The 14,646-nt window shown below is 34.6% G+C and overlaps 1 protein-coding gene across 1 annotated transcript in view; it reads right to left on the reverse strand.

The window, feature by feature from the left end:
- Positions 1-14,410, reverse strand: part of LOC145249496 (putative ATP-dependent RNA helicase DDX49) — a 619,310-nt gene extending 604,900 nt beyond the window's left edge. The window contains exon 1 of the mRNA XM_080111104.1: positions 14,222-14,410. Coding sequence (XP_079967230.1) covers positions 14,222-14,366 — 145 coding nt within the window. The 5' untranslated portion in view covers positions 14,367-14,410. The remainder of the gene's footprint in view (positions 1-14,221) is intronic.
- Positions 14,411-14,646: the final 236 nt, after the last annotated feature.

The following is a 14,646-nucleotide window of genomic DNA, read 5'->3' on the forward strand; positions in this document are numbered from 1 at the left end:
AAATAATATAATTAAAAATATACATATACACTAGTTGTACTTACCTGGCATTGCGTTCTTAGCATTTCAGTTAGCATTTTTAAATTGTATTAAACAAGCCGAGCATGTGGGGTCCCCTCAACAAGTGAATAAATCTATTCTGGTAAAAATTTACTTTCACCATGACTAATGTTTGTGCAAAATTTCAAAAAAAAAAGTCAAGGAGTAGTTATTGAGAAAAGTGTTGAAAAATGAGCAGACAAATGATTTGGGTGAAATTTTTCTCCTATAATGACTCCCATGAGGGAAACCAGAGTTATCCTGGAAAATTCGTTCAGGCAAAAATTTACTTTCACCATGATTAATGTTTGTGCAAAATTTCAAAATAATTCAAGGAGTGGTTATTGAGAAGAGTATGGACGAACAATGTTGGAGCAATTTTACCCCTATAATGGCCCCTAGGGGGGCAACCAGAGTAACCCTGGAAAATCCGTTCAGGCAAAAATTTACTTTCGTCATGATTAATGTTTGTGCAAATTTAAAAAAAAATAAAAAAATTCAAGGTGTGATTATTGAGAAAAGGACAAACGGGGATGAATTACTAGGTTCAACCCCTCCTTTGTCAGAAAACTAAAAATTCTGTAAATCCTAAAAAAGGAAAAAACAAGCAAATTTCTTTGTCATGATATTCTGCTTATTTCTTTCTTGTAACGTTTTGAAAAAAGCCAAATACAATTTTTGAAGATCAAACATCTTTAAAAAAAAAAAAAAAAAAAAAAAAAAAAAAAAAGGCCAAATTAGCAAAATTTGGTTTTAAAAAGCCCAATCTAGCAAACCTGCACAAAAATAAGAGTGACCTCCCTTTGGTGTAGCTTTATTTTTGAATATCATTATCTAAAGTCATATTCCTGTCTGTTCACAATCTGATTAAATACATACAAAAGGTACATTGCTTCAGAAATCACTGTTCATACGGACACTTTTATTCCATCATTTCTATATATACTATTTATTCAAAAGAAATGTAATATGCAAATGAGGTTACTCATTTGCATATTACATTAAAGAAAATCTAAACCGGACATAATAATATGGAACAAAAAAGAGAAAGAAGCAACCTTAGAAGTTAGTGTCCCCAATGATGCTGGGTTAATCAGATCTTAGAGAGAAAAGATAATGAAATACCAAAGTCTTACATAAAACATGAAAAGAAACTGGAATCTTAGGAAGATCTTCATTATTAGAGTAATTATAGGAGCAACCGGATTCATGAAAAATAATTTTTTTAAAAATATCTGACAAACATACCCAGTGAACCAAGTGCAAGAGAGATCCAAACAATTGTACTGAAAGGGATGGTTAGAATCTTAAAACGATTTCTCGGTTGAAATGTATGTGATAGCAGGTGAATGTCTGCCATCTAGTAGGATGCCCCATCTGCAGTTTGAACAAAATAAGAAAACTAAAAAGATATACACCCAGAAAAAAAAACAACATTTTTTTTAGCTTTCTTATTATCATAACAGCATTCTTTTCATATTTTTTTTCAAAATTTGTTTGAAGTGTGCAAAAAAGGAAATAAAATATGCAAGTAGATAGGAGACAGATTGAAAGAACAAACAAAATATTATTGATTTCTTTGCAACTTATTTTTCTTTGGTGTGAAAAAAAAAAAACATCTTCCAAAATGTCAGGATAAGTTTGTAAGAGAGGAAAAAAAAAAACCCGTGAACGGTAGAAAACTTGAAAAATAAAACGCAAACAGGTGAACAAGCAAATAAGTGTCAAGGTTAAAAATATAGACTTTGAACAACTTGGCAAGCCTTCTTGGCACCAAAGAAAAAGAAAATTGATATTTTAAGTTATGATGGGCCAACTTGAAAATTGAGATTTTAAAAAACATGCGCGCACACACACACACACACACACACACACACACACACACACACACACACACACACACACACACACACACACACACATATATATTATATATATTCACTACCTGCATAGCAGCAGCTGTATAGCGTAATGGTGAGAAGCCTTAACTATGGTTTGGCCAGTCGGATTTCAATCCTGGCTTGAGATAGTTGCATGTCTAGCAGCACTGATGAGCTGTGATACAGCGAAACAGTACTGTATGTGGATGAATATAATGCTCCCTATCTTGGGTTGAGCATATTGGGAAGTGATATACAAACTGCCATTAGCATATTAAGTGATGCTCTTTGTGTAAACAAATCGAGCTTAGGCAGCAAAACAGTATGTGGATGACATTGTATCAACATAAAATTTTTTATATATATTTTCAGTATTTACTTCAGTGCTCAATACGTGAATAGTTAGGTAGTAAGTTTTGAAAATATATATTTTCTGTGCTTGATCTTCATGATTATTCGTCAGGCTGCCTAACGAATCTGCACAATGACGAAACATGGAAAATTCTGTATAGCTTAATTTTTACATATGTTCAAAACTTACTAATATATATATATATATATATGAACAAATGGTTAATAAAACATGTTAAAAGACATCTTGAAAAAGAGTTAAAAACATATTTAATTTTAAAAAAGAAACACAAGATAAGTGGATAGTCCTTAATCTGCGGAGTTTCGAAGAAATACTCTCCTTCTCATCAGAGGGCAGGAACTAGCAAAATGCAGGATCGGATTTTGCATATAAAAGTATTTAATGAAACTACAAGGAAGTCACAGATCTTACTTGGTTAAAAAAAAAAAGGGTGAGGTAAGGGGAACAGGATATATATATATATATATATATTTCTGTGGAAATCTACTTTATCTTCTTATAATATATACCAACCCTTATTTAAGAAGCTCAATATAATTACAGAGCAATATAGTGAATGAATGACAAAAGTCTACATTACAAAGTTCATGATGTTGACCATCTTATAATTTATTCCTTTAATTCAGTTGATATTTACAATTCTTGATAGTATCTGTTTCATAGCACAAAATCAATCACTTAATTATTACATCAATCAGTGAATTCATTTTGCCCTTAACTCATCAGAAGAAATAGCAACAATCAATCCATCAAAAGGAAATAAGATGTAACCGTTAGAAAGACCAGATTAGTGTGAAATTGTTTTTAATAAGTATTGCTATTTATTAAAAATAAAATTTAATTTTTATTTTTAATTTTTGAATAATAAAATATTTATCTTCAGGAAATTTGACAGTTGATTTTTTTTTTTTGTATTTTTTTTTTCTTTGGTGGTGATAAGTCCTGGCATGATTTGAGATGTTCGGAGTTAAATCAAAATGATGTTTATATGTCCAATTACAGTTTTTGTCGTCTGTCGAACATGCGTGTAATAAAAATGAAATCTACTATTTGTACCTATTTACTATGCCTCCCCACGGGACAGAGTTAGACACCAGGGTCGTTTTTTAACGTGGAGAAAAGGGACAAAAATTAAAATTGTCTCAGTCGTGAAGGATTTCTCCTCCACTGAAGGAGAGCGACAAATGGAAATGCCACATCTGAAGAACAGATGGTATTTATTTGCTCCCCCACCGAGCAAATTAGGCACAAGGCCAATTTTAATGTGAGGAGTGAAGGGAGGGGGAAGGGAAAAAGGGGACCAGCTCCCGAGAGGTGGGAAATGGGAGCTGGTTAAAGGTCAGGCATGTGGGGTTGATATTTATTTGCTGCCCACATCAGCAAAATGTGGCACAAGGCCGGAAAGTGGGAACCCCGCAGGCTTCCCTAAAGGAGGGGCACTCCTGCAATTTTAAAAATTGCCTGAGTAACCCCGTCGGCATTCCCCGGTCGGGGCGCCTCAGGCAGCAAGCAATAAACTTGCCCCACCGGAAAGCCCGGTGGCAAGGCCTGGGAGGGTGGACCTCCTAGGTATTACCCAGGCGGTGTACCTCAGTCCAACAGGTGCTGGGCCGGTTCCCGGCCCCTCACCTGTTGGGCTGAGTGTAAAGTGACGAATCCTTGACTTGACTGGTCAGGCATGTGGGGTGGCCCCCACATCTGGTCTTTGCTAGTCATAGCTAGTCATAGCTTGCAGCATCTGCCGGAACAGATGGTATTTATTTGCTCCCCCACCGAGCAAATTAGGCACAAGGCCGATTTTTAATGTGAGGAGTGAAGGGAGGGGGAAGGGAAAAAGGGGACCAGCTCCCGAGAGGTGGGAAATGGGAGCTGGTTAATGGTCAGGCATGTGGGGTTGCCCCCACATCTGGTCTTTGCTAGTCATAGCTAGTCATAGCTTGCAGTATCTGCCGGAACAGATGGTATTTATTTGCTCCCCCACTGAGCAAATATGGCACAAGGCCGTTTTTAATGTGAGGTAAAAACCAGCTCCCCTAAAAGTAGGCAAAAAGGGGGCACTCTGGTTACCAAAAATAATAATTGTCCCAGTATAGAGGGTTTCCCCTCCATTGACTGGTACAAATTATCTTAAGTGCAGCATCTGCCGGAACAGATGGTATTTATTTGCTCCCCCACTGAGCAAATTAGGCACAAGGCCGTTTTTAATGTGAGGTAAAAACCAGCTCCCCTAAAAGTAGGCAAAAAGGGGGTACTCTGGTTACCAAAAATAATAATTGTCCCAGTATAGAGGGTTTCCCCTCCATTGACTGGTACAAGTTATCTTAAGTGCAGCATCTGCCGGAACAGATGGTGTTTATTTGCTCCCCCACTGAGCAAATTAGGCACAAGGCCGTTTTTAATGTGAGGTAAAAACCAGCTCCCCTAAAAGTAGGCAAAAAGGGGGCACTCTGGTTACCAAAAATAATAATTGTCCCAGTATAGAGGGTTTCCCCTCCATTGACTGGTACAAATTATCTTAAGTGCAGTATCTGCCGGAACAGATGGTATTTATTTGCTCCCCCACTGAGCAAATTAGGCACAAGGCCGTTTTTAATGTGAGGTAAAAACCAGCTCCCCTAAAAGTAGGCAAAAAGGGGGCACTCTGGTAACCAAAAATAATAATTGTCCCAGTATAGAGGGTTTCCCCTCCATTGACTGGTACAAATTATCTTAAGTGTAGTATCTGCCGGAACAGATGGTATTTATTTGCTCCCCCACCGAGCAAATTAGGCACAAGGCCAATTTTTAATGTGAGGAGTGAAGGGAGGGGGAAGGGAAATGGGGACCAGCTACTGAGAGGTGGGAAATGGGAGCTGGTTAATGGTCAGGCATGTGGGGTTGCCCCCACATCTGGTCTTTGTTAGTCATAGCTAGTCATAGCTTGCAGCATCTGCCGGAACAGATGGTATTTATTTGCTCCCCCACTGAGCAAATTAGGCACAAGGCCGTTTTTAATGTGAGGTAAAAACCAGCTCCCCTAAAAGGGGTCACTCTGGTTACCAAAAATAATAATTGTCCCAGTATAGAGGGTTTCCCCTCCATTGACTGGTACAAATCATCTTAAGTGCAGTATCTGCCGGAACAGATACTACACTTTGATCTTGGCCACAAGGCCAAGAACACTCAATAATAATTAAACGGTAAAACAAAAACCCAAAATAGTCAAATACTTAAGAACAGGCTGTCCAATATATATATATATATATATATATATATATATATATATATATATCCAAAAGAGGATAAGTGAGATCGTAACTACGATCATACCCCTATGGATTACATGAGTCGCTTAATATTATACTTTCTCAAGCAGTTATAATATTACCAACCTAAATAAACACCTGTATGAAAGCATATTTGAACCAAGCGAGTAATAGATTGTTTAGGTGAACCTCGTAATAATGTATGCATGTGGATATGCTTGGGTGTGGGCATGTATGTGTTTATGATCTGTATGTATATATACGTAGGTTGAAAAAAAAATAAAGAAATAAATAAAACATAAAGGAATAGAAAGATAAAAAAAAAATAAATAAATAAAAATGAATGAATGAAATAAAATAGAATAAATGAAATAAATAAATAATGAATAAATAGATAAAAAAAAAAAAGTAAGAGTGAAAAGTGAAAGAGAGGAAAAGGAAATAAAGAAATAGGGGGAATAAATAAAGATGAAGGTTTTTATTTTTGTACCTTTTCTTCACGTTAAAAAACGACCCTGGTGTCCTGTGGGGAGGCACAGTAATCACAATGTATAAGCCTTTATACTCCGTTTCTATAACCTGAATACTCTGATTTTTTGTCATATGTTATATATTATTGTTGTATCGTATGTATATCTGTGTAACCCTCGAAAGAGTACTTACTAAATATGGGGATAAACCTATGGACTTCAAGCTGAATTCACTATAAATTTTTACGTAGTACAAAAAAACGTATGAAAAAATAACAAGCGGGTGGGGGCGGGTAATATGACTTTGCGTGTCGGGTTGGATAGAAAGGAGAATTATGTAGTGAATGAGTTCATTTCTATTTCTATTTTGGATGTATCATTTGGTGACAGTGTACATATGTCTGTATTTTGTGTAAATATGTATGTATAAGTGTATTTATGTATGTATTTGTATGCATGTGTGTATATATGTGTGTATATAAATGTATATATATATATATATATGTGTGTGTGTGTGTATATATGTATATATCTGAACTATCAAAATAGGCTGTCTCGTATACGATGATTGTAATAATGTAAATTACAAAAATGTATGGGTGTCTGGGTATATATACATGTATGTTGTGTATGTATATATACGCCCGTGGTGACTGGAGTGTGTATACTGGTGTGTGTGTGTGTGTATGTTTTATGTATATATATATATATATATGTTTTATATATATATATGTTTTTTTATGTGTATATGTATGTATATATATGTAGGTGTGTATGTATGTGTATATAATATGTGTATGTATATGTATATCTGTATTTTATTGGGACGTCTGTCCAGTTAGGGTCCACATGTTTTGGGGTTCCCAATCGACAGTCTTATTATTGGTATTGATGGTGTCATTAGTATGATCAATATTATAAGAATCATTATCACTACGATTGTTAGCGGGATTAATATTAGTTTTGATATAATAACAGTCATGATGTATGGTATCCAGGTGTGTACATGGATAGCTGTGTTTGAGCGTCCATGCATTGATATAACTGTATGTAGGTAGAGATGTAAACATATTATAACTGTATATGAGCATTATATGTCTATGTATGTGTATATAGACGCGATTGTATCAAAGTGTGGGTATATATACGTGTATTTATATATATGTATGCGTGAGAAGTTTGATAATTTCCGGCGTTTTATTTTTGTTTTGTTTGTTTTGTTTTATTTATTTAATTTATTTTTATTCCTGTGTCGATATAGTTATAGCCTGTTTCCAGTGCGTGTGTGCGTGTGTGTGTTGAACAGCACTGGTCAGTACTTAATGCCCATGTGAATGTCTTTAATTTACAGACCGCAAGACAAAAATGCTACATTTTCAAGTAACTTGTGCCATAAAAACCAAAAGATGGGATAGATGAACTTTTAAAAAAAAAAAAAGAATATAAAAAAAAGAGAAATAAAAAAAGATGTTTATTATCTTCAGACCTCACTTGTCCTCTCCTCCTCCTCCCGCTTATAACCCCTACTCATGTTGCATTCTAACTTTGTAAACGAGATAAGAAAATGTTTTTGTTTGAAATATCAGTTCTTGACGATAATTCCTGGCCTGAAGACATAATCCCCCAATGCGGTGATTACAGAAACATGTATGTACATATGTAGCCATCAATGTTTGTATAAATAAATTTCATATATATATATATATATATATATATATATATATATATATATATATACATACAAGGAATTCAATATAAACTCTGTAAATTAGAATTTACAGCAAATTTATTATTCAACAAGGAATAGAAGTTGAAAACTTAAATTTTCCTTATTCCATGGCGTTTCAAAGAATGATTCTTATCCTCAAAGGAAAATAGTTAGCAAAATGATATTCATAGGCAGGCTATAAATTTTGCTGGTTAGCACATAAATTAAAAACTATAAATTATGCAAAAAATTATATTTATATGAAAGTTGATAATGCAGAAATGGATGGGTAAAAATATATATTCCAAATGTCTAAGTCCAAGTTCAATGAAGAAAAATAGAAAATTAAAAAAAAAATTGATTGGCCAGATGTAGAGATGCACATTAAATAGTTCAGTAGAAATTGTTTATCAGTAAATATCAATAAATTTCAAATGTGACGATGGCATCCTAAAATTATGGTAGAAAATTTTCCCACAAAGTGAAGGAGCTGCTATTGACTTCATGACGAGAGAGATAAACACGGTTTGCTTCCACTGGCTGACAAAAATAAAATGAAACGAAAAATGCTAAAATTTGAAAGCAGAAAAAATAATGTTATAAGGATAGGTCAGACGTTCTATTTTAAGAATAAATCCAAATAAGTTGCTAAGCTTAAGATGTCAACATAACATCTAATTGGAAAAAGAAGGAAAAGAGGAAAATTTGATTGCCTAGACTAAGGGTTTCCAAAGTTTTTGAATGAAGGACCATATTGCTGACTTAAAAATCTACGCGGGCCAAAATAAAAAAATAGAAAAATGACCTGAATGTGTTTTATACTGTTTTGCTTTTTTAGTGAAACTGGTTTTCCAAAACCTTATTTATTTTAAATCATTTTCTGAACAAAGAGAAAAGCCACTACACTATTCTCACACATTTCCATTTTAAAGTTTTTTTCTTGAAAATTTTTATGTTTTCCATAAGAGCTCTGTAGGGTTGGGTTAAAGACTTTGACGGGCCAGATTTGACACACGGGCTGTAGTTTGGAAACCCCCGATTTAGACTGATAGACAAATAGAAAAGCAGCAAAGTTATCTGTTGCAAAGATTTCTATGTTTGCAAAGTGATTTTATACATAAATACAGTTACACGCATGTGCCTATGTTCAAGCCAAGCTTTCTCGCATCTACTCCACAATATTGTCTATCCTTTTTTTTTCTCCTTTCACCTTATATTGTCCCCTGGAGAATTGTCTTTGTTAGACTACTGGCTCTAGTCACATGTCCATACCATTAAAGTTTTCTTTTTTTGATAATAAGCAGTTCTCCAAAATATTTTGCATGTTAGATGACAGTCGTACGCACAGCTTCGTCACATGCATAAAAAAGATTAACAGGACTAATGCACATAGTAGCTTTATCTTATTCGATAAACTGATAGTTGTGAAACACCTCCTAAAACAGAGACAACCAACAGTCGACAACATCCAAAATAAAGACAGTGTCTTATTGAAGAGCAGGAGGTCATTATTATGGGGACAGAATATTTTTTGTTATATCTGTAACAAAGAGCCATGGCACAATGGTTAGAGTACTTGGAAAAATTAATTGTAAAAAGTGATATTCTCCTAAACATTGAAGGTTCAATCCTCAGTGCGGGTGACCGAAAAATACAATCGCAAATTACTTAGGACCTTTATCCAATCATGGCTGACGGAACAAGAGCATGCTACCCCTATGAAGTAAATAAAGGGGTCCACTCGAAATTCCCGAATTTGACAGAAACATTCCTGAATTCGACAAGATACACCTGAAGAAAGTCGGTGGTTACATCGACCAAAACATTGTGAAAATCACATTCAAGATGAGATTAGTAGTCCGAAGAATCCAAATAATATGAATAATCAATCCTCATCTCAAAAATCCAGAAAGAATATTTTTAGTTATAGTCTGCAACAATAACGTCTTTTCTTGCTCCTGAATCCATATATATATATATGTTTAAATGCCCCCTCGAGGACTGCTACTCGAAAAATATGAACTATATTGGCCATACACACACTACATTGGGAAGACGTCTCACAGGACATCAGAACACCTCCAGTGCTATTTGCAAACACCTCGAACAAGAACATAACATAATAAACACCACCTCCAAACAATACAAAGAACTTTTAAAAAAATAACACTAAACACTCCATCAAATCTCCACACTAACGTAATGTACTTGCAATAACCCTTATCCCTGAGTGGCTTCCGGGCCTTGATAAGTGGTGATCACTGTGTAAAAAACATATTAAAAAATTGCAATAATTACCAACGACTAACAATGCTAGATGCATTAATAATAAAAATTAAAAATCCAACCATTAATAAAATAAACTTTGACAACAGCAGCCGAATTCTCCACCTATTCTAACACGATAAAGGTGAAGAGGAGGAAAAAAAAAAAAATTCAAATTAGGCGAAACTACACATAGTAAATTAGTAATAAAAACACTAAAACGATAGAGAACAAATCAATCAATAAGTAGGATGCACGGGAAGAACAACCCTGACGATGGTCAATCGAGACCGAAAACGTTCGGTAAACTAGGGGACTTTATAAGAACTTTGGATCCCACAACAAAAATACTTGTACGAAAACAAGAAAAATTCGAAAGAAAGATCATAAAAAGAACGAAGATCCTCTTTAATAAAATATGCGCGAATATATATATGTGTGTATGTCTATCACTCTGAGTGGAGGGGCCATATATTTTCATAACTAACTAGCTCTACTCACATATAGAGCACTGTTGAAATAAATACTGAAAATCCACACCTAAAATATATTTTCTCATCACATTTTATGTGCACATATAAAATAATGATAATAATCAAATCCTGCCCAATTTCCACCCTTACTGATCATTAACAATGTCTAACCCCTATCCTCGAGTGGCCTTTGGCCCTTGATAAGCGGTGTCACCATAGTAAAAAAAGCACACGCACGATTTTTCTTTATATAACGCTCCTGAAGTTATCTCACTCCCGATACAATCCTCTATGTGTATAAGAACCAAATATGTCCTAAACTAAAATTCTGTTATCACATCTAAGGAGGTGCTACTCAATGCACCCCTTTTTGCCTTCAGATGGTACAAAACCGGCTTTGAAATCTAGGGGCCAATGCCTTTTTCCCCATATTACAACCTCTTTCTCACAGAAAAGACACTGCGAGTCTAGCTTTGTTTCATTATTATTTTCATGGCATATGCTCAACTGAGTTTCAATATCCACGCCCCCACCTCTTAAAACATTTGCAATAAGTATTCGTCTAGCTACAACCACTACCAACAATTTCCCTTTCTCTCTCTGTACCTAAAGCTAATCAAAAATTCCATGAGTAAAATTCCTTTCCTAAAACTGCTTGTCTGTGAAACTCTATACTGCAGGGCTGCTTTGTAGCTGATGACAACATGGTCATTTTCAAGTCAAATACAAACAAGTTCTTGTTGAGTCATCTTCTTAAATAATCAAATTCTACACTGATCATCAGCAATGTTTAACCCTTTTCCTCGAATAACCTCTGGGCCTTTATAAGTGATGCAACCTTAGTAAAAAAACAATGCCCACAACTCTTCTTTATATAATAGATTAAATTGTCTGTTTAGGTTTTCAAGAAAAGAGAATCAGAAAAATGTATACAAATAAAAAGAAAAGGAGGAGAGGTGTTATGTGTGATAATCAACATTATCGATTTCATAACAGATCAAAGAAGATCAATAGATGAAGTGCAAAACTTAACACATTTATTAAACAAAATAATTTCAAAGCTGATCGACTAGTATTTTGAGAGCCGCTTTTGTTGACATCTCAACTCTCATGGTCGACCTCGACCTCGTCTCACCAAAGGGCAGATAACCCTCCCTTGCATATTATTTTTAGGCTAAGAGCCTAACAGAAGGGAGGAAGATAATCCCTATTCCAAAGGCAGATGCCATTTGGATTAGGGTAAACTAGAACCTAAATATGAAACTTCAGAAGTGTAGAGTTAACTCCCCTTTTACTTTACTAAACTTACAAGTCAGAGAGAGTAGCAACCTTGGGTGAAGCGAGTGTCTAATGATGGAAGTCTGAACAGAGCTGAAAGGGAAACACATACCAAATCTCAAAGTCTCATGTATGATATGAAAAGAAACTTGAATCTTAGGGAGATATGAATCATACCAGTTATTATAGGTGCCTCAAGGCTTATGTAGAAGAATCTGAAGTCCTATCTAACTAATATTCCTGGTGAACCAAGTGCAAAAGATATCCAGACAATTACACTTAAGGGAACCATGAGGATACTAAAAAGAGCTCTCGGTTGGTTTCAATAAAAAGCAGGGCAATGTTGACAGTTGGTTTGGCTGGCTCATATGTATAATAGATTAAATTGTCTGTTTAGGTGTTCAAGAAAAGATAATCAGAAAAACGTTACAAAAAATATCAAAAAAATAGCGCGTAAAAGTTGGGCAAATTAAAGATAGCCGCGACCCCCATTCTTAACTCGTAGATATTATAATTTAGACGTGATATAGAAAGTTTTAAGAAGGAGTGAGCCGACCAAGAAGCCCGTCGAAAAAAGCCTTTGGCGGACATACAGAAAAATGCACACACACACATAACTGAAATCATACCAGTTATTATAGGTGCCACGGGGCTTATGAAGAAGAACTTATTAAAGTCCTACCTAACTAAGATCCAGACAATTGCACTTAAGGGAACAAGAATACTAAAAAGAGCTCTCGGTTGGTTTCAATAAAAAGCAGGGCAATGTTGGCAGCTGGTTTGGCTGCCCCAATTATCGATGATCTGAAGACAGCATGCTTTTGTTGGACATCGTGATTGTCCGTTTAACTTACCTATTCGATACTACTTGTCTTTTGAATTGAACAAACGCTTAAAATTTCGTTAAAATACACAAACCTTATCCATGTATGTAGAAAAGTAATTTATCTTGCGTTTGGTAACCTTTTATTGTTACATATTTGAATTTTTGGTCCTTTTCTACATTGTCGTCTTCTCTGCTAAATATCCCCCACCTCATCCGTATCTAAAAATTTGTCTGATTTTTTCCATCGAATGGCTTTGTAAACAAAGAAGTCCCTAAAGCCCAAATTCTATAAGTAACCGGAGAGAAAATGTCTTCCCGCCATTTTAAAAACAAAGTCAAGAAACAAAGGGAGATAACTCAATAATTCAAACTTGCGAGATTTATTATTTAATACTCACGAAGTCCCATTGATAGCATAAAAATGATTTTCGGTACTTATGCACTTATGTTACTGTGTTGAAATAATAACATTATTTAGAAAGCCATCCTTAACATGGGGAGCGGAGGGTGTTTTTATAATGTAACAATTTGTGTGTGTGGTGTGTGTGTGTGTGTGTGTGTGTGTGTGTGTGTGTGTGTGTGTGTAATAAGGCACGCACGGCAGTTTCCGAGTAACTTCGTGGAAATCGCAGGTCGATAAATGCAAAGACACCAACTTAAATTTAACTTGAAAATACTTTAAAAAAAAAAAAAAAAAAAAAAAAAAGGTACTCATACTGCAGCCGTGCTGCTGCTGCTGAACTAATAACGTTATTATTTAAAAAGCCGGTACTAGCACAGAGAGTGATCCGGACGTAAATAATAACGTTATTATTTAAAGAGCCATTCTTAACATGGGGAGGGGAGGGTGTTTTGTACCTATTCTATACTTCAATCTTACAATTGAATAAAAAAATATATCATAAAACTTTAATTAAACTTGGAAATACGATTTAAAAAAATAGCGCGGATCGAAAATCACTCTCTGCACTAACACCAAAAAGCCATTCTTAACATGGGGAGAGGAGGGTGTTTTGTACCTATTCTGTACTTTAACCTTACAATTGAATAATAATAAATAAATAAAAATAACAAAACATATCATAAAACTGTAACTAAACGTGAAAATACAATTCAAAAAATCTCTGCATTAGCATAAAAAAAATATATAGCACGGTAACAACGCACCTGATTTCTTTTATAAAAAAGAAAACTACTTGGTCGATTTACGTGATTTTTGGAATTAGATATTTCATTTGATCACGAGTACGCACATTAGACAGTCTTTATTTCTTATATATAATATATATATATATATATATATATATATATATATATATATATATATATATATATATATAGGGAAAATCTGGACAAGAACCAAACCACTGATTTATTCGATCATGTCGACAGTCTTCTGATATTCAACACGTGCGCCTTTCATAAAACGTTGTTCGTCAAGCGTTTTCTCATCACAAGAAATTTTAAAACATAAACACAAAAATCCGTCCCATGCTTTTGCTAATAATAAACCTAAGACTCGTCGAATGAACTGCCGAAGCTGAATTTTATAGTTTAACCACGTGTAAATAATCTCTTTCTTCATCAACAGGAGAAGGTAAACAAAATACTAGAGAACGAACGGGCATTATTTTTGACACGATTATTGAAAGAATCATCCTTACCTTTAAGGATTTGGGGGATGCAGTTTATCTGTATAGGGGTCGGCTTTGAAATCCCGATCGCGTTACACTGATCAACAAGCCACGTACTTAATCCAAGACTTTTAAAATCTGTAGGAGAACCGTCCACGTGCATTTCGGTCGCCATCTTAGATATATGCTAAACAAACCTCGTTTTCAAATTCACTTCTACTTCCTCTATCTGGTCGAATGTATTAAACTACAGTGTCTGACCACTTTAGTGAAGCAAATCCGTTTTAGGGCTTCAGTCGAATGTAATTGATTTCTATATCTTCTGGTCTACATTTATTAATAAAATCGATTTAATAATATTTTAAAAAAATTTTAAAAAAGAAGAAAGATTAAATATACAATTTCTAATTTATAAAACTTAATTATTGTTTAAGAAAAACAAAACTTTTTTAACT

This window comes from Euprymna scolopes, chromosome 28 (assembly GCF_053919585.1).
Source record: "Euprymna scolopes isolate OS-2025 chromosome 28, ASM5391958v1, whole genome shotgun sequence".
NCBI classification, from domain to species: Eukaryota; Metazoa; Mollusca; class Cephalopoda; order Sepiida; family Sepiolidae; genus Euprymna; species Euprymna scolopes.